General features: G+C 38.7%; 1 protein-coding gene across 1 annotated transcript in view; it reads right to left on the bottom strand.

The window, feature by feature from the left end:
• Window positions 1-6,473: 6,473 nt before the first annotated feature.
• DCDC2 (doublecortin domain containing 2) overlaps window positions 6,474-20,841 on the bottom strand; it is a 53,197-nt gene continuing 38,829 nt past the window's right edge. Inside the window, exons 8-10 of the mRNA XM_021553362.3 lie at window positions 20,223-20,323; window positions 9,256-9,594; window positions 6,474-7,993 (exon numbers count right to left, since the gene is read on the bottom strand). Coding sequence (XP_021409037.1) covers window positions 7,886-7,993; window positions 9,256-9,594; window positions 20,223-20,323 — 548 coding nt within the window. The 3' untranslated portion in view covers window positions 6,474-7,885. The remainder of the gene's footprint in view (window positions 7,994-9,255; window positions 9,595-20,222; window positions 20,324-20,841) is intronic.

The raw sequence follows: 20,841 nt of genomic DNA, 5'->3' as shown, positions 1-20,841 counted from the left end.
AGGAACAGGAAAGTGTCCCCAACACTGTGCCGGCTGGTCGGGCAAAGCCTGGTGGGCTTCTGATGGGCACAGTGGCACATCTGCAAGCATCAGATGTGCCTGAGGGTGAGGTCCCCAGCCAGAGGCACCCAAGAGGCCTAACTACCTTACATTCCTTGTCCTGGAATAAGCCACATACAGTCACAGCGTCAGGGTACTTTGAACTATGAACTCTGCTCATCTTGAGCTAGGACTTGTGCTGCACAAAAAGGAGAAATAGTCTTTACCCATGCCTCTTTCACTGCAGGAGACTACTTTTAAATAGTGAATGCAAATCCTAGCCCTTGTCTCACCAAGGTAATTTCTGTTTTTTGCTAACTCTGTGGGGTTCAGTGGGAACAATAAGAGAATGATGGGAAGGTGTAAAGCTCAAGTTACTCTAAGGATGCTAGCCTTGAATCAACAATTTATAAGGGAGAATGTGATACAGGCATTATTTTTAGTAGTATCTTTTCTTAAAACCAAACTGAAAGAAGCAAATGCAGCAGAGAAGTCGAAGGATGAGGAGATTGTACACAGTGGTGAAACCACAACCCATGGCAGCAGAGGAGGCAAGGGCAATGTCTCTGTGAGGATACCAAGCTGAGTACCCGAAGTGCAGTGGCAGTGTGACTGGTTATCTGTGATACCACCACTTCATCACTGAGACAGGGGAGTTTAAATCACTCAAATCTCTAGTTAAATCAGAGGTCCTTCCCAAATAATAAAAGGAGCAAAGTCTATGTATTACTGAAGTCTAAACACATTTTCTTCTCTCTAGAGTGGGAGAATTCACTCACCTGTGTGAACACAAACCTGAAGTTCCACCCAACCCTTTAGTACTTGGTAATAAAATAAGAATTTTCTCCTATCAAGCATTGATTTTGTTGAGTCCCTTGGTTCTACAACATTCAATTAATTCATCCACAAAACTGCTTCAGCTGAAGGCTGGGCTGCTTATTTCTCCCCTCCTGGGGCTGGCTGTTCCCATCTTCTCCAGCAGGAGTCCCAAAGACTCACACCATTTTACCTGTTCCCAAGCAGACAGTTTCCAGACATTGGGATACTCACATTGTAGGAAAGTTTTGCTCAGCTAGAGAGTAAAGGGAAATTGTGAGGTAATTTCTTAATGACAAGTATCTATAAAAATAAACTCATTTTTAAAAAATTGCTTAAAATTAAATAGCATAATACTGGGAGGCAGTGGTGGTTTTAGCATTTGACAGGAATTTTCTTTCCATGTGTAGCATTTAAATTGGAATATACATTTCTAGAAATGCTTTTTCATTCTACCGTGTTGAACAGCCTTGGAGAAGAAGGAAATGTAAATGGTTTTATATTTAAAATCTTAAAATCTGAACAGGATTTTTTTAGTTTCTGATAGAGATAAAGAAGAAAACAAGAATAGCCCTCAACTAAGATTGGAAAGCAATGCAGTGAGTTTTAAGAAATGTACTTTTCCTTAGATCTTTATAAAACCTTTTGTTTAATGTCTCAACACAGTACTCCACTATGGGGAAGGAGTCACGTTATTCCGAATGGCGAGGACAAACTGTTCTTTGCTGCCAAGCAGGGTGACCTTGATGGCCTGAAGAAAGGGGCTGGCAGGAACTGCCTGCAGCTCAACCAGGGCAAGAGCCAAGTACTGCACCAAGGTATTACAAACCAGTTTAAACACAGAGGAGCATGCTTAAGAAAAAAATGTCTCTGTGAATAAAATGGATCAAACCCCAGAAGGTTCGAAATATACCCCATAACTCGATTAAAACCAAATGAAGTTAGATGTTGTGCCAAAAAAGTTGATATATTTAATTTAATAGTAAAATGCCGCCATGCCCACCTGAAGCCCCCTGGCTTTGCCCGACCAGCTCTGGCATGGCTGGCTGTGGGGCACACTCCCCTGTGCCTTCAGGAGGTTTGGGGAGTGGCTAGGGCTGAGCGCTGCTGCAGTCAGCCCTGATATGGAGAGACACGGCAACATTCCGAGGAAGAAGGAGCAGACTCTCCCTTGGGGTAACAGTCCAGAGTTTTTTACAGGACTCCGAGGATCCTGCACTCCAGGGGATACAACCAGCATAGTGCCCCGAACTAGCTCATGCAACAACTTATAAAGGGGGATGTAACAGGGGGAAGGGATCACCCCCAAACAATAGGAAGATAGGGAACCAGACAAATACAGAATCCAATGGGAAAGGTTTAAGGGAGGGACCCCTGGCCCTCACCCAATCACTTGATGCCCCAGGAAGAAGGTTCTGGAGGAGTGGGATGGGGAGCTGAGTGATGGACAAGGCACCAGGGAGGGGACGGGAATGACTTGGCACTTTTAGGGTGATGGACACTGAGGGAAGAGGCAGGAAAACTTAAGAGTACAACCACTGGGGAAAATGCGGGGTAAAGGGACAAACCATTATATAGAATGTGAAAACACAATACAACAGTAAAAGAGGCAAAGAGAAAGAAAAAGAAAGAAAGGAATAGAAAATGGGGGAGAGGGTTGGGATGACACAGAGAGAAAGTGATTTGGATTAGGTAGAAACATATCACCCTCCCAAGGGTCCCAACAACTCGTTGCTCCCCTCCATCTGGTGATGAGGGTTCCCCACCTCCTGCTGCTGAAAAGTATAGAATTCAATGGATTAATCTACATTTGGGCCAGGTGGGAATGCCCACATACCTCCCATGCAGGGAGCCAGTTTGACACTGTCCCTTACAACACTGTGTATCTGTCGTGTCATGTTTCTGTGCTCTGGTGTAGGATCTGGAGACTGATGGGCCACGACACCCCCTCTGCTGTCCTTCATGTGGCTTTTCCTGAGTTCAAGGGGCCCCAGAGCTCTGCACAGCAGAGGATGGGTGCTCACTGCCCCTGGCCAGAGGCTTTTTTACCATACAAAACCTTTCCTCACCCCCTCCTTTGGTGTAGGGTCTGTTTGAGTCTGGCAGCTGATAGCCCTGGGGCTGAGGCCTCCACCTCGAGGGTGCCAAGCTTGATCCCTCTGTGAATGTATTCTTCTTCCCCCAGCCCAGACTGAATCACTTTATCTTATTTCCATTAACGAGCAGTGCAGGGCCTTAGTCGGGGTATGGTGGTCTTCTCTGCTGCTTTTATAATTTTGCTATAATAGGCAAAAGTAATTCATAAAGATGTTTAAGCCACAAATTATAATATTTCAGTCTCCAACGCCAGGGAGGGACAAAGCCTTGCAGCAACAGATGCTGGGGCACAGCCAGCTCTGAAGCAGCCATGCAAACACCTGGGTCATGGAGGACCCCAGGATGAGCCCCAAATTGAAGGCGTCAAAGTGCCCTTGGGGCAAAGGTGACAAAACCCTGGCCTGCAGTAGGCAAAGCTCTGGCAGCAGGTGGAGGGAGGTGACCTTTCCCCTCAGCTGTGTCCAGCTCCAGGCTCCCTGTGCAAGACAGACACTAGTCATACTGGGGAGAAGTCAATGTGGCAGTGCCCTCCTCAGCTCCACACCAATGCCCATTGGAAGGTGGTCTGTGGGAGCCAACAGCCACTAGATACAGCAGGAGGCATGGAGCAGTGCTGGCAGGAGGCATGCACTCCATGATTTCCATACACAGAGCCTGGCCAGGGAGCAGCCACACTACCAGCAGGGAGGGATGGGGGCACCTCCATGCCTAGATCCCTTGGTCTAGGCTGGTGGAGGGCCTGGCAGATGCAAAGGGCTGTGCAGCCAGTGGGGTGAGCTGGTGTAGGAGGGGTGAGGGAGGGAGGTGAGGTCCTGCAGTGTCTCTGAAGGGGTGGAGAGGGTTGGGAGCTACCTGGAACACCACCATATCCATGCTGGCAGTGCTGGAAGGAAAAACCTGCCTTGCAGGGCAGAGGGTCCCAGCTCTGCCACACTCAGGCTGTAGATGCCAGGTGGAGGAGGCTCATCTGTGGCTTTCTAAGCACAGTCTGGTTCTTGCAGGGCAGTCTCAAGCAATGTTCTCTGACAGCCCCATCTGGCAATGCTGGGGGACTTTTCCACTCACCAGGTTAATACTCAAGACCTTTCAATATTTTGGTGTTATGTGTTGTACTATAGACTTGTACTTTCTTTCTTGAATTTTCCAAATCCTGTCTACTTCCTTACTGCCCTCATAGCTTTCAGTAGCTCCCAGGCCAGTATTTCCTTTTTACTTCAGAGTTTCAAGAATTCTGAGCTTGGTTCAGCAAAGCACTGAAGTGTACACACAACATAACAAAATACATCCCCCTTTTTATAAGGTTATTGCTAGGTTTTGATGTATATAAGATGATATCATTTTGTATAATTATAGCAAATTTTAGTTACAACCAATAATATTTTCCATCACTAATATTGTAAGAAAATTAAACTATTAATATGCACATGAGTTATGTGTGCAGTGTGTGTGAGCACACAGCAAATGCCTTCATGTTCCAGCACTCACACACATCTGTGAGTTGATGGATACAAACATGCACACACAGAATAATCTACAGAGAGCAGATGGCTATTGCCATGTCCACAGCACTTCTTTTGATTAAAACTTAGATTGAAGGCTGTCAGACACCCAGAACAAAACATCCTTGAGTGCATCCCATTCAATCATTCTGATTGCAACTACTTAATTAACACACCCTTCCTGGAGATACTTCATTTGGTATTTACATTTATTATCTAATGGTTATTTTAATGTACATTCTGGGTAATCAATCAAAATACCCAAGCAACAATCCTCTCTCTATATTTTCAAATAATCAGAATACTCATACTGTTCTATCCTTCACACAGGTTTGTTTCACTGTACTTTATATAGAGACTGAGAGGGGATTATATTTTCCTTATTTTCACCCATTTTTTTTCCAAAAATTAACTTTGTTTTGGCTCTGACATGTCAAGACACCAAAGCATTAGTTAAAATTCACTGAAAACTGCAGTCCTATGGGATTTGAACCTATGCTTTAATGCTTTGCTGAAATAAGGAATTTCTGCAGTGAGACATGTAGAAGTTTGGTAATTTTCCCAGGAAAATCATTTGCTGAGTATTGCCTAAACAGTACCCACATACCAAAAACCCAGGCCTAACCTGAATTGTGACATTAAAAAACTCCCTGAGCAAGTTTAACTGCACCAATAGTCTTACATTTATAACTATGTATCAGCTAAATTGTCAACATATTTTCTTTCACAGTTGCAATAGAAAAACTACCAAATCAGTTTGTTCTTGTTTTGTTGGGATTTTTTTAAAGTTTTAGTTATGGGAGAATCCTATCAGCTGCAAAATCACCAAATTTATAAAGTCAGTAACCCAAAGACAGATTTAATATCAAACAGGCCTTGATATGAAAGAAAACACAGGAGTATCAGTATTAGTTCTCTTTAATAGCAAGTTATTTTTAAAAATAAAAGCAAAACAAGAAAGCAATTCTTAAAAAAACCCTCAGAATTGTTGTACATAAGCTTAATAAAATTAAATTACATAAACTTTACAAAATAATGTGTTTCTCAGGTAAAACTGAGTTAAGCCATCACACACAGCAGATCATGACAGAGAAACTACTAGCAAGACCACCTGTATCATTCTTGTTTCATTTCTACTAGAATTATTTGTTAGGCATAAACTAGTTTCCCTAAATAAAAGAACGTGATACAAAATTCATGTTGTCAGTGTTGCAAGGTAAATGATAAAATGGTTATATCTCTATTTCCAAACACTCTGATTTGTTTTTCTGACAAAATATATCCTGTCTTTCTTAAAAGAGAACAGAGGGGGAAACATTTTCAAAGTTGAGTAACACTCACAGCAATTTCATGTTCCTATGAAGGAAAATTATAACATTACATTTCTTTAGAATTTCATTTAATCCTTTCAACTATTCTTATTGATATCTGTAAGTCTTTTAAGCATGGAAAAAAACCAAACTTTTGGGGAAAGGAAAGAAATGACAGAAACTGCTGGCACTCAGAAGCTATAAATAGAAACCAACAATAAAGACATCTGTGTCATTTTACCTCACTATCATCCACAGTTATTTTATCCATTCTGATTCAGGCTTTTGTTGTTGTTGTTGGGGTTTAAGAGTTGGTCAGTTTTTACTTCTGCTTAACCATAAATATCTTTTTACATCCCAGAGAAATCAAATATATTTGAACATAGTCTTAACTGCTATCACAAAAAAAAAAAAAAAAAAAAAAGGAAGCATGCATACTTTGCTGAAGAGCTTGGCTAAATTAGGAGCTTATTTTGAACTGATCACAAATGCAATATTCCCTCAGATCTTTGTGAGACAGCTCAACAGAAGCTACAGGTTTCATAGACCGAAGGTTTCAAGAAGGTTTCACAGACAATTCAGAGATGCCACAGGGCAAACTGTTCTAACTGTGTTCATGCATTTTTTAACATGTCTTTTATACTTACATTGCCAAAGCAAAGAAATATGCTGAAGGATCTCCACAAATTTCTACTACATTGGAAAAATATACTTAATAACTAGTAGAAAAAGGGAAGATGTTTGTTTGAGTTTCAGTTATGACAAGTGGTTCTCCACATTCCTTTAAACAGTGCTTCAAGTTCAATTTGTTCATAAATGTAATTCTTGTCTTAATGGCTTGAAATCAACAAAAATGACATTAAGTTTTTTGTAGTAATAATTTACTAGCATTAACAATAAGGAAACCCACTATTTCTTTTGTATAATTAATAAAATTATGCTCAGGGCTGTATTTCTATGAACTACAAATTATTTCCATTACTAACAGAGAGATGATATGAGCAATGGAATCAATGTCATTAAGAGAACTAATACTGTGGATCAATGCCTTATTTACTAATGCATATTAAGCCACAGCCTATCAGGAGACAGCTTGCTCAAGAGGATGATGACACACTTCCAACCATTAAGGCCACGCAAAGGGTTCATAAATGCAATAATTATTCCTGACTTTTACAGAAAGCTTGGTGGGCTCATACTGAAGTCTCACATATTAAAATATCTCCATCAACAGCAATGGTTTCGTGGAAATATCAGTCTGAATCCAGGCATGTGGGCTTTTTTTAATTTCATTAATAAATCAAGCATCTCTTAGACTGAATTACAAATCCATTCAAATTCAAAATTTTAAACTAATCTACTATGTACTCTTCCTTTGTTTTTTGTTCAGGATGACAGTAATTCACTATTTAGTGCATCAGTGCAGGACAATCAACAAATTTTTCAGTTTTAAATGGAAACAAGCTGCAGTATTGCAAGCTATCCACATGTATTCATAGTGCTAAATAAGTGCTATATATGCATGCAAAACCTAATAATTCTAATTAATATACTGAAAATAGACTATTTAGTAAAGTTGAACTGCTCCCTCATTATACTAAACCATTTTCTGTAAGCATAAATCCACTAGGTGAGGAACATATTCTAGTTATATTTTAATGTTATACCTGGAAATTATGCCTATTGTGGGGAATTTTAGAGGAAAAACTACACATATCCTAGTTAAAAGGTTAAAAATAGTTTCTTTTCATTAACAAATCGACAAAGAAGTTTTGACATTGAATCTGGGTGGGTCTCTTTTCCTTTCCCTGGAACAGTATAGTTTTCGTAGTTGTTCTGTTGCTGCTAACTATCTGATACCACAGAACATTTCATTTACTTCTAATACTACTATGAAGTATTCTTGTATTTCCCCCCTCAAATCCTATCATAAAATCTCACCCTGTAAATATAATTCTATGTTCTTCTAGTAGATAAAAAAGCTTGTTTTTTCATCAGTCCATAGAGCATCATCATCTCACGACTCATTACGTGGGTACTCAACCTTCCTTACCAATCACAAAAAGATAACACTTTATTTAAAGTGTTTTCTTTTTTCATTTTGTGCCCATTACATTTTCTTCTTTATGCAACTGCTGCATAGTCATTGCTCTGGTCATTCTTTTCACTTTCTTGTGGGCTGGTGACTGTCACCCTTGGACTTGTGGATGTTTTTTCAAGACCGGGATCAACCTCAGGAAAAAGGACAGGCACTGTTAACGTCATCAGGTACCAAAGATTTCACTTCATTTCAATACAGCGTTAAGCATCTCATATTAAAATTTCCACAAGGTATTCTTAATGTGAAAAAAGTGTTTTCCAAGAGTGATCATGTTAAAACTTTAATTTATTTTACACTTATATATCTTCCAAAGTAGAAAGCACTTGCATTAGAGGTTCCCTCTTACAGTTCTTTCATCAAGCATCCAGTTACACACATATGCATTTAAAGTGAATGCTCACTCACTTTCTCCATTTACACAAAAAACTTCAACTTACCTAAAAAAAAAAAAAAAAAGTCAAATATATGAAGCACCAAATAAATTCAGAGCCCAAGAAAGTGTCATGTTACTCAGGTCTTTCAATTGAAAAATATTTTTGTGTGTCATACAGGGACAAAAAATGCCCAGTTGCAAAGTGCAAGAAACCATTCCCAGTGTCACAGGAAGCAGAGGAAGAGACTGTTTTTCAGCAGCCTCAAGGCAGGGAATGTGCAGCAATTTGCTCTGCTTCTGACACTCATGAATCCCACTCTTCCCAGGCCTGGATTCTCCCCATCAAACAAAATATTTTTTTTTCCCTCATTCTGTGAGCTGGTCAGTTCATCTGACAGTCAGGGGAATTCTCCTTATTTAGGTGGGTTGCATCCCTCCATGTAAGCCAACAGCATGTTACCATATATCCTAAATTAACATGATATTTGCTTTTAAACTGACTAAAACCCCTTGCTTTGAAGGATCTTGTCCATATCCACTGTATTTTTAAATGTCTAAGAAGAAGCGATAAAACTTCCACAAAGCGATGGCAAAAGCTCTTTATGAAATGCAACTTTTGTGAAAGTCAGTTCATCAAAATAATGAGGCACTGGTGTCATGAACACGCCTTTCTGCTCTGTCCTAATAGACAAAGTAGTGTAGAAATATATAATGATTCTGCTTTTCTGGATACTGCAATATATTTTTTTCCAAAATTCAGCATACTAAGAAAAATCAGAGATGCAAATTCATCAAATAGTGAGAAACATCTGCTCTCTCAGTTGGAGGGCGTATGATGTAATTACTGATGTAACTGATCTATACAGATGAAAAACAGCTTTTCCACAAACTGAAAGTCTCATAAATGGTTTCAGGACTTTATCAGAAATTCACTAATTAGAGACCAGATGAAAAGCATAAGGCTGATATGAATGAGGAACAATAACATAAGAAAAACAATTTGAAAGAATAAATACTCACCGGGTTCTGACTGCCAGAATCCTCTTTTCTATCTTCTTCAGGCTGAAGATCATTTTGGTAGTTCAAATGCTCCATTCCCTCACCATTTCCTTCATGTTTTTTGCCATTTAAATAGATAGGCTCCTTTTCCTCTGATTGGCCAACATTCTGTGTTTCTCCTGCTTCATCTTCATAATTTTCATTTAACTTATTTTCATTTTTTTCCACTTCAATTCTTTCTTTAATAGTTTCCCCACTTTCCTCTCCAGTCACTTCTGGATATTCTCTTGCATATGCCTCCTCTCCCCTGTCATTTTCCTCTTCTACATTTTCTTCTTCATCTACAGTTTCTGCTGGTCTCTGGTGAAAGGAAAAGCAGCAGCATTATGAGGCATTTTAAATCAGAATGCTCCATGCAATTCTGAAACATGACAGATATCAAATTCCTAAATACATCATTACTGAGGAATAAGTATGCCAATTTGAGGTTTGTCTACATGGACTGAAAATTATGTTCTTGTACTTACACCATATAATGCCCTTTTACTCTTCTTTTCCAAAATGTGTTGGTGAAATTTAACAGAGTTTGATCTATTTGACCACACTCGAAACAACTGGAATGAGCTGAATTTAACTGACACCACAACAGCTTACTCTGTTTCATCTCTTCCAGGTTCTCTGACTTTCTAGAATTTAGTACATGCTTTTTTATAAGGTCCTGTCACAAGAAAATACCATGTATTACTTGCCCACAAACTGTTCCCCAAGAAGCATTTTATCTGTGGACCATGACCATTGGTCTTGTCTTCTCTGAATACACGAAGTAGTTCAAGAGATGAGGTAGACCTACCACTGGTCACTTCCAAGACACCATTCTCCTTCCCAAAGATCCCTGCATAGGGTGGATTGGTTAGTTTTTGCTGGACATTTGGCAGCAATTTTTTCCTACACAGAACTGGACCAGCAGCCAGAAGGAACAAGATCTTGTGTCACCTTGTAGAAGAGTTATCAGAAACTCATTATGGATAAAGCTGCTGGCAGCATCATCTCCTGACAGCCTGGGAGACAGATGCACAAATTGCCTGGTCTTTGTTATTTGCCTTCCAGTTTCAGCTTAGAAGAGTCACATGAGTATTCAGTCCACCAACGCTCCCACCTGCTAAGATTACTTACATACTTGTGCTGAGGTATGAATGAAAAGAAAGTGAAAAAATCCCACAGGACTGACATGGTGTCTGCCTCCCACCCAGCCTCATCAGACTCTAAATCTAAAGGGGACAAGCTGAGAGCAATAATAGATTATCTCTTAATCAAAACTGTTTGGAATTTACTATCCTCAATATCTCCTTTATGCAAGCAGCGATCTGCGACAGAGAAGTTGTCTTCTAAAAAATTATTTTCCTCACTAATCATAACATTTCAAAAGAATTCTCTCATCACCTTCAATGTATCAATAAGAGCCAGTTCAGTAAGATCAAGAATTTATTGAAGCCTCTTGATGAAACATTTTAATTTTCCTTTGATATCTAAGGAGCAACATATGACAACTTTATTATGCCAGTGCACAGTCATATTGGCACAGCTCCAAAAAGAGCAATTTATTGTGTTGCAATAATTCACAGAATATGGAATTACCAGGAATACTACATAGGTACACAACCAGGTGAATAATAGCTCCATAAGTGACTTTTGAAATTTGGTCATTTCTATGTGTTTTTTATTCAAGCCTTTCTGACTCACTTTCATCTAGTAACATTAAACTGGCCTTATTACCACTAAAATAAAACTTTAACAAGCCAAGACTTTACAGAAACCTTCAAAGAAGGCACCATCCAAAGCAAATTTGATCCAACCTTCACAACCTCCAGTACATAAAGATAGCATAGAATCTGTAGATCCATAAATTCTCAGAAGTTACCTGCTACTCTTAGACATGTTATCTACTAATTTTCTTTCAGTCTGCTACGGAAATTAGCAGCTCTGGATTCTGACCACAAACAGGGGGTGGGACTAATTACACACACCAGACACCACTAGCTAAAAATGTGATTGTTTTAGTTAATGACACCTGCTTACTAGGACATTACACACACTAAATGAAGAGAGGATAAGAAAAGTCAACACATACTTTCTCAGTTAACTATTGTAGTCATCCAAGACATTACAATTTCCAGCTTTTTGGTAGTGGGCACAAGCAGAAGTGAATATATGCTACTCCCTGCATGGCTTTAGTATGGTGGCTCATTCTGGACTGCAGAAGAAAGTGTGTAGGCTTTATGCCATGGTGTAAACATATGTATCCCAATGCTTTAACTGGTTTCATTGCTGTGGAAGCAGTCTTTGGCATGGAAGCACAATGGACATTTGAGGGACAGTGACTTCCTAAGTGCTAGACTAGCTAGACTCATTTAACCATATCTGTCCAAAATAAGTGTAGATGCAAATTTTTGAAGTTAAATCTGAGCAACATAGAATATAAACACAGCATTATTGAACTATACCCAGAAACTCACTGAAAGCTCACAGAGCGTAGTACTGGCATGAAATAGCATTCAAATTTCAACTAACTTAACTTGACCAAGCAAGCTAAATTGCAAGAAAAATAATTGTAGAAAACAAAATGAGTAGACAACTCCCATAAGTGCAAATATCATGTTTTTATAGTAACTGAAAATTTTAAGATAGCTAAGCATATTACTACAATGTCATTATTATTAGAGACAAAAAGAAAAAGCCATGTTTTCAGCTAATAATTGGAAGGCAAAACACATTTAATCTCCTTTCAAGCTACACAACATAAGAATGAACATTTCAAACAAGTTAAAAATCAACATTGATTCAGAGTAAAAGACTTTTCACAAGGTAATCTGAAATGTAGTATGGTTCCCTCTGCATGCAGAATCAAAGGTAGCCTTTCCAATGTGGATATGACCACTGACTGTGCATTTCAGACTGCACAGCAGACCTAAGACAGGACTGTAGGGAGGAAACTGAAGGCTAAAATTACTCACCAAACAGTACATTTCTCTTTACATAAAAAGGTGTGATACTTTCTATTGGGATCTTATTGACCTATTCGCTATGCATAAATTAGCATTCTTTATTTTAAGTACACTTTCTTCATTGAGAAAGAGATATACTTAGAAAATTTTGGATTTTTCATATTTAGGGAAAGAGAATGTTTATCTGCACATATGCATGCACAGAAGAAAACAGAAAAAGGGAGAAAACCAGAGGGCTTAATAGTGCAAAGCCTGTAAATGATGCACATACTTAACTTTATCTTCTTGAACAGTATCAGTGATAGCAGTGATCCTGAAATAGTGAAATAAAGCCTACATTAAAGTACTTGGTGGGTCAGGATGTAATTCAAAGTCCCCTGAAGTAATTGGGAACCTTTTCATTGAATTTGATACAGTCCAGCCATATCTGCACTACGACTGCACAAATTGCCTATTATATATGCACAAAAATTACCACAAACTTTGCTCCCTCAGTCAGAATAAACCAGGATGGGCACACTGAAAGCAAAACAGATATGCTGACTGAGACCTACCTATCCTTGCAGAAATTATCAGACTCAAGTCAGCAACGACCTTGTATAATGACGCGGAAGCACTGACATTTCCCATCAGTTTTAGCTTTTCATCAGTCACCTTTTAAATAATCAAAATATTCTCAGTCAGAACTTCCTGAATGGAATTAATTGGATGGATAGCCAAGACAGATGTGGGACTGCTCTTCTTGTTGCCCAGAAGTCAAGAGTTCAGCCTTTGGCCATGGTGTTGGCTCACAGGAAGTTTTCCCTCATATCTGTGGTTCCTATAAAAGCTCAGGGCAACTCAAATCCAGAGAAACAGCTCTGGATATATCTCCAGGCCTGAGTGCCTCTATCACCTCTATGTAACACAGTTATCATAAGGATATCAAGGATCAGAACAGAGAACAAAAGGCACATCAAAAATTCATGTTGATGACAACCAGCCAGTTGTAGCCCAGTGTAACTGAACATGGATACTGTAATGAACTGCAGAATAAATGTTCCTGCATTAGTTTAGTCCTGTCTACACACGTCAAAAAACAACAGCACAACTTGAACATGGACTGGAGAAGCATTCCTATTCCTTAAGATAATTTTCACAAGCAAGTGAGTTCTAGAGCAGGGAGCTTTTCCGGTCACTGTGCTAGATTATCCTCATTCCTCCTACAGGTAGAACTAATCATAATAAGGCTTGTAATTTTGCCTTTTGAATGGTCAGAAGAAAAATAGGAAGTAACCTTCCTTTTTGCATTGCTGGCTTCATCTTTTAAGCAAAAGTGATGCTTTTGCAGTTTCATGCTTGAAAGCATATTACTTAAAATAACTAGTTTTCAAACCATACCTGTGTGAATGTGAGAACAGCTCTTTGCTTGTCGTGGACTAGCAATAAAAAGACTCACTGACAAAAGACTTGTATATGTACATTGAAAAGCACATTTAACCAAAGGCATGCAGAAATACTGAAGCAGTTCTCAGCTTCTTGCTGGAAATACAGACCCAGCTCGCCTTCTGGAAACCACCTGACTTAACTAACAGGGTGATGAGAAACAGAACCAGTTTCATTTTGCATTCAAGAAGTAGGGTTGCTTGACAGTATTTTTAATCTCAGCAAAAACAGAGTGTTTAAAACAGAAATATGTATTCTAATTACACTGATCATGCTATCCTTCATTAAGAGCTACATTACCAAATACCATCATCACTCAAAAGCAGTAAGTCAGGAAATCTTCAGACATTGAAGCATTTGACTTCTTTTCCTCTAAGGATGCTAATGCAAACCTCTCAGAAGGTTTGTATATGACTGATACTGAAAAGTATCACAAATTATTTAAGGCAGAAATTATTTTGTACCATTAATATAAAACATAATTTTGCTTTATTGAAGTAGTTTAGAAATGTTTACTTGGCTAATGGTCACAGCAGACAAACAATAAGGTAGACAATAAAAATCTTAATGGTCATGAAGAGCAGCATGAATACATCTCACAAATGCAGCAACAGGAACACTTGACTTCGATTGCACCAAAGCTCTCCAGAACTGAACTCCCCCTGCTCCTACTCAGGAATGTTTTGTAGCAGCACTGCACAGATTCCAACAGCGAAACATTTTGTTCCTGAACCAGAAAGTGTTGCTAAGTGACAGCAGCCCTCTTCTCTTCCACATCATTTACAAAACCCAGGCTTTTATAAACAAGCAAATGGATAGTTAGGGTGCAACTGTCTTACACTTCCCACATAGTTCCCATATTTGCACAAAATACACTGTTGTTCCTGAAGGCAAAGTCTTTATCCCCACGACATTTAAACTCCCAACTTTTTTATGAGATGGATGCCATTTTTTTTTACAGTACTTACCCCACAGAGTCTAATTTTTCATAATGTCACAGCACCTAGAAGTCCAACTAGAATGAATGAAAACTAAAGAACTTGAAGTATAGAAAAAACAGCTTTTCAAACAACTTTTCATTGGTTTCATTGTCTATAACTGCAAGCATACTTCATTCTTTAATCATAATGCAGCCATAATAGAGAAGCCAGCATCTTTGAGCACTGCCCTCTGGGGAGTGTCAGAATAAGGGATATAGACCTCTCCTATAAAGACAGGCTCAGAGTGTTGAGGGTTTTCAGTCTGGAGAAGGCTGCAGGCTCACAGCACCTTCCAGGGCCTGAAAGGGGTCTTAGTGAGATCTGGAGAGGATCTTTTTACCAGGGCATGTGGTGACAGGACCAAGGGGAATGACTTCAAACTGACAGAGGGCAGGGCTGTAGTGACAATTAGGAAGAAATTCCTTACTGTGAGGGTGGTGACAAACTGGAGCAGCTTGCCCAGAGAAGCTACATATGCCACATCCTTGGAAGTGTTCGAGACCAGGATAATGAGGCTCTGAGCAACCTGATCTAGTGGAAGGTGTCCCTGCCTGTGGTGGAGGGGTTGAAATGAGATGATTATTAAGGTCCTTTTCAACCTAAACCATTCAAAGATTTTATGATCTTATAATAAAATTGGAAAAACATTCTCTAATATGTTACTAAGTAAAAAATACTTTTTCCCATCTACTTCAATGATGCTTACATTTATTTTTCCCCACAATGTTTTGCATGCAAATTTTCAATAAAATTTGCCTAAACTTCACTTCCTATAATATAGTATGATCTGTTGAGCATACCTGTAGATAATGAGAACACTGTTAAGCATTTTTAAAAGTGTCCTACTGAGACTGAAAAAATACAATTTAAAGCAAATAAGCTATGCAATTTGAGAAACTGCCTGCTCTAGGATTGCTGAATTTTTTTAAAACAGGGTTACAGAGGAAACTTTTTTCAAAGTGGTATCAAAACTAGTTTTACAAGAGATTTGCACTTCACTCAGAAAAAGTGAAGGCCCTTCAACTATTGGCCACACAGATGCCTGACCTTTAAAGACAAGGTCAGGTATTGCTACTACAACTTCATAAATCACAGTCACCCAATGATGCCTTGAGAAAGTGCTCTTGTAGAGCCTAAGGTGTATCTATTAAGGCTTTTTAATAAATACTTACTTTATTCTTTAACTCTGTCTAGCCTCTGTTCTTGGTCAGCCTTCTCAAGGCACCACAGAAACCAAGGAAAGAGCTCCCTTCTCATTCTGAACTGCAAGGAACCAATCAGAGTAAGTTTTCCTATCTCACACAGACAAACAATAACAACATTAAGTGTAAATCAGTTGAGCTGAAAGAAGAACATGCAGTGGAAAATATTATCTGCTGGCTTGTCAGCATTCCAAATTCATAAGGCTTAAATTACAGCTGCATCACTTGTAGCAAAATTTGAGGATAAGAAGTTCTGCATGCAATCTTTTCAAATGCCATTTTGAAATTCTTACTGATGAAGTACAAAATGTTTCCTCGTGAAATATTGTAGCCTTTTTAATCAAAGAATGTCTCTTCAAGAAGTCAGCTTCTTGTAATGTTGAATCAACATAAACTTTAACATTTTGCCTTTGGCAATGAGGAAGATAAATATTTTATTCTGCTCACTGAGGTGAATCTTGGGTCTCTAATGCAAAATGTGTACTCCATAATGAAAACTGCAAATGAAAGGTGCAAATTTTCTGCTACTGATGATATATTCCAGCTCCAGCTCACCTAGGGGAGATACACAATCTCACATCACATCACAGCCCAGAAAATGCGAAATAATGAATGGAGGACTGCATTAATCAGTGGATATGTCTGTAAAAGTGGAAAGTAAATGGATAATGAAAGAACCAAGAATGTGAACATCTACAGAAAAAGTCCAAACCAGTGCCTGTTACATAAATTTATCAACAACTATTTTTTAGAAATAAACATAGAAGGAGAGAACCAGATGAGGAATCTAGAGGGGGAAATAACCCAAAGAACAAACCAAAAGCTAAATGGAATCTCTTTCTACATCACATCTTAATAGCCAGTATCATATACCCCATGGCAAACCAGGCTGGCACAACACGAATTCCTTATGGGGTCATACACTGGGTACTTCAGGTCTCATAACTCTCCTGCTTACTCCCAAGGGCTTGGCAAGGAAATACAGCCATGCTTATGGAAATGGATAAACAAGTGCAAACATGCAATGTTATTTCAGTATTATCACTAGAAATTGCTGCTTTTGTATTTTAGAACTTACACAGTATGAAAAAAAAAGAGTAGGATTTTCTGAAAGCTTTAAAGGTAGAATTTTTTCTCTCAAAGTTACTTTGAATATATTTGCATTATTACTAGCAAATTCAAAGTAACACACTTAATTACTATCTCCAGTAAGAAACTACTATTGTTTCACTGTCTCTCTGTTATTCCCTTGCTATTTGCACAACTGATTTCATAGTCTGTCATCAGTCCCCATGAAAGTTGACACAGTGATGCAAACAACCAACCTGAAGTAAGCCTGTATGTCAAAAGAAGAAACTAATCATTTTGTATTTGGGAGCTGAAGTCTTGGTAAAGAATGTAGAACAGAAAGGTCTGGTTTGGTTTAAGGCAAAATATTCATTTTTTTCTTCTTTGATGTTCAATTACAACTGTCAGCTAGTCTGGAGTAAAGCAAACCCTGTTCTTTTAATGTGTTTTCAGCTAGCCGATAGCGTTTTACAGAACAGGACATAAATGAGAGTCTAGCCAGTATAACGCTAGGTTTAGTTAATGGCTAATCTGGCATTTGTTCAACTGTGTATTTCAAACAGCAAGACAGAGAAGGTGCATAAAAAGAAAAAAATATGAAGCTCTATCTTCACCACCTCATTTATGTGGCTGATGGAAATGATAGCCTATCAGAAGTGTCAGCATTCTAGTGAAAGCTGGCATGTAAATATTTATGCATTATGCAAGATAGTCAAGCCCTGTCTGGCTGTCCTTTCCCATATTTCTACCAATAACAGACACTGCAGTGCAGATAAGAAAAAGCTAAAAAGCTTTACATCATATAATTTAAAACAATTTTAAATAGTCATTAATATGAACCTGAATATACAAAATGCTAAATTCTTCTAAGGTTAGAGAGACCTTAGTTATCTGGGAATAGAAAGCACTCACACATGAATACTCAGAAGGACATGGCTTCTTGTGAGATTACCAAGGAAACTATACATGAAGTTTTAACATTATGTATAAACCATGGCTTCTTTTGCAATAAATTTTGGTGCTTTGTTTGGCTTTTATGGAAACGTAGAAATCAGATTGTGTATGACTGATTTTTTAAATATCTTTTCCCCATCAAATACACCTGCTTGCAGTTCCTTGTCTGATAGATAGCAAAATCTGTTGGTAGCAAGTGAAAAATATTTCCATCTGAACATGATGAATGGACCTTGGTACATGAGCTTAGAGGTATTCAGCAAGTTCCTAGCATTGCAAGCTTGCCAACACATCTGATGCTCACTGGCAACCGTGTGAACAGTTCCATTGCCAAACAGAGAAGTGGTAGTAGAGAGGTTTTGCCCTCCCTAGGGATGGTCACCATTCATGGGCAGAGGCAAACTGGTGAGACACACAGAGCTACTGCCTGTGCTGTAGGACCTCTGTGGAGAAGTAAGGCAGCTGTCTTACTTCTCCAACCAGTCCAGGGTTGGATTTCATATGAATTGCAGTCAGCCTAAAAACTAAGGCCTGACAACCCAATTTACACAGCCAAATGTTCTACACTACCCAGAGGAATTCTTTACACACCTCCAGAGGCCAATAAACAGGCTAATAATTTCTGAATTTGATTATTACACTGTCAAGACCAGAGTAGGATGTGCTACAGAATGATATAAGAAACAAAGACTAAGACAACAGCCGGCATGTTCTTCCCCAATGTCAGTGCTATCAACATAACACAACACATCCTAATTATCACCACACCCCACCAGGACAACCACAATTAACAGGGCTGATGAGCCCTGATTCATGTGTCTTCAAGAACAATACCTATAAAATAGCTGAGCAACATTCCTTCCCATTGAAGTGAATAAATAATGAGAATGATCCTTCTTAGCAACAGGAGCCTAAGATAAAATCTATCTTTTTTTTAGATTGTATGGTGCCAATTTTCAAAGTGGCTAATAAGTTCATACAACATCTATTTCCCCTCAGGTATTGTTTTTAAAAGCAGAATACAAGCTAAAGGTATATATGGCTAGTATTTTTTTACACAATACAAATCAATTAAAAAAAAAACAAACAAAACAGCCAACTAAACATTAAGCACTATTTAGTAAGCAATTAAATTGTGTCATAAGCTCTAGCCCATAAACTTTTTAGTTTGTTGCTGTGCTGAACTTTCTCCTGTTTCTAAGTATCTCTCTTCTGCTGCAAAGGACTCAAAGCTGGACAAATACTCTAGATGAAACCTCAGAGATCAAGAGAGATAATCCATGACTTTGATGTGCTGGCTGTGCTTTTGCTAGCCCAGCCTGCATATTCCACCTCATCCCCACAGGGAGCACTGCTGACTCAACTTCCCAACCACAGGAGCTTCATGGCCCTTTCTGCAGCTCCTTTCTAGCCCATCTGTGTCAAGACTGAACTGAGACTTAACTGCACTACAGGTGCTCAACTTTGTACCTCTCTTTCTTGTGGAAGTTCGTGAGGCTCAAGTCATCCTATTCCTTCAAGCTGTTGAGATTGCTCTGAAAGACATTCACTTGATAATGACAGCTGGACCTGAATAAGACTGTGTCCCACACCATCATCTGTGTTACCCATGAACATACTATAATGACTCAGATCCAGTATCAAACCCTGAGGACCACCATATGTAAATAGGTGCCAGTTAAATATCAACCAGCTGACCTTTTAAATTTCACCAAACCAGATGGCTTTTCACCTACCTTTTAGCCCACAAATCCACTCCCTACCCTCATTAAGGATATTTTCCTCCCCATACTTACCACACTTCTTCCAATTTCTCCTACAAATACAGAAGTCTATACTGAAAGCAAGATAAAGGATAGTAACTGCTGTTACTTTTAAGTTCAATTTATATATTCCTTGTATTATTTCAGTCCATAGGAGTGTAAATCTAAGTACAAAAAGGGAGATATAATCTTATATTTAGTTGTCAAGACCTTTTTATTGAACATAAATCTTAGGACTAAAAAATTGGCCAACAAAGCACCATGTTGCTCCAACAGAACAAAGTGCTGTCAGCTTTAACAAAAATTGGATAAATCAGCACCTGTTGTGGTCCAGGACTGGAGGAATACTGCTCTACCAGTATAAAGAGACTGCAATTCAGGTGAGCTCTCAGAGCAGTTCTGAAGCTGATGAAGAGGTAACTGACATTTGACATATTAACACAGAAAGGGAGATTTGATAAAGCTGCCAAAAAAGAAGCAGTATTGTTGAGCTTACAGTCATCCCCAAAGAATTAAGCTGTATGCCTGAAAGAAAAAAAAAAGAAAAAAAAAAAAGAAAAAAGAAAAAGCCATTTATTTAAAGCTTGATCCTACCTGGTCCAATGGAACTTCCACAAGAGTATCTTCATCTTCTTGCACTTCAACTGCCCCCCACATTTCAGACCCCTCTTCTCTGGCTTTGTAAATATCTTCACCTTTAATGAGAAAGATAGAGTGGAAAGAAGTGAAGTCCAATGGTGACACAGTGTGGCTCAGCTACTGAACTGCACATTCAATTTTGCTTCTGAGAACAGCTTTCTGAGCTGACCCGTCATTCCTCATACAGTTCTTTCAAGGAAGTCTTCAGTGTCCCATTACTATCAATGTGTTTTTCTTTCCTTTTAACAACAAATACTTACATACTATACCACTTGGGCAAGGGGGCAGAAAAGACAAAGGGAAAGGGAACTGAACAAAGTCCTGGATCTGCAGTTCCTTCAGTTGGGCAAAGGTTCAGAGTGAATTCAAACTAGATACATTACAACAACAACATAATACTTCTGTTTCTACAGTCAATTATAGTATCCTTTAGTAATGAGCATTATAACATACATCTATCAAAAATGTCAGTCTCTGAATCAAAACCAAACATGCTGAATCAGGTTATGGTTAAAAGACTAAGAGAAACAGTTGGATTAGTTCTACGCCTCAACTCTGGGCACATGCATGTAGA

This window comes from Lonchura striata, chromosome 1 (genome assembly GCF_046129695.1).
Source record: "Lonchura striata isolate bLonStr1 chromosome 1, bLonStr1.mat, whole genome shotgun sequence".
NCBI classification, from domain to species: domain Eukaryota; kingdom Metazoa; phylum Chordata; class Aves; order Passeriformes; family Estrildidae; genus Lonchura; species Lonchura striata.
Note: the sequence above shows the minus strand (reverse complement) of the source record. Positions and strands in the feature narration are given on the sequence as shown.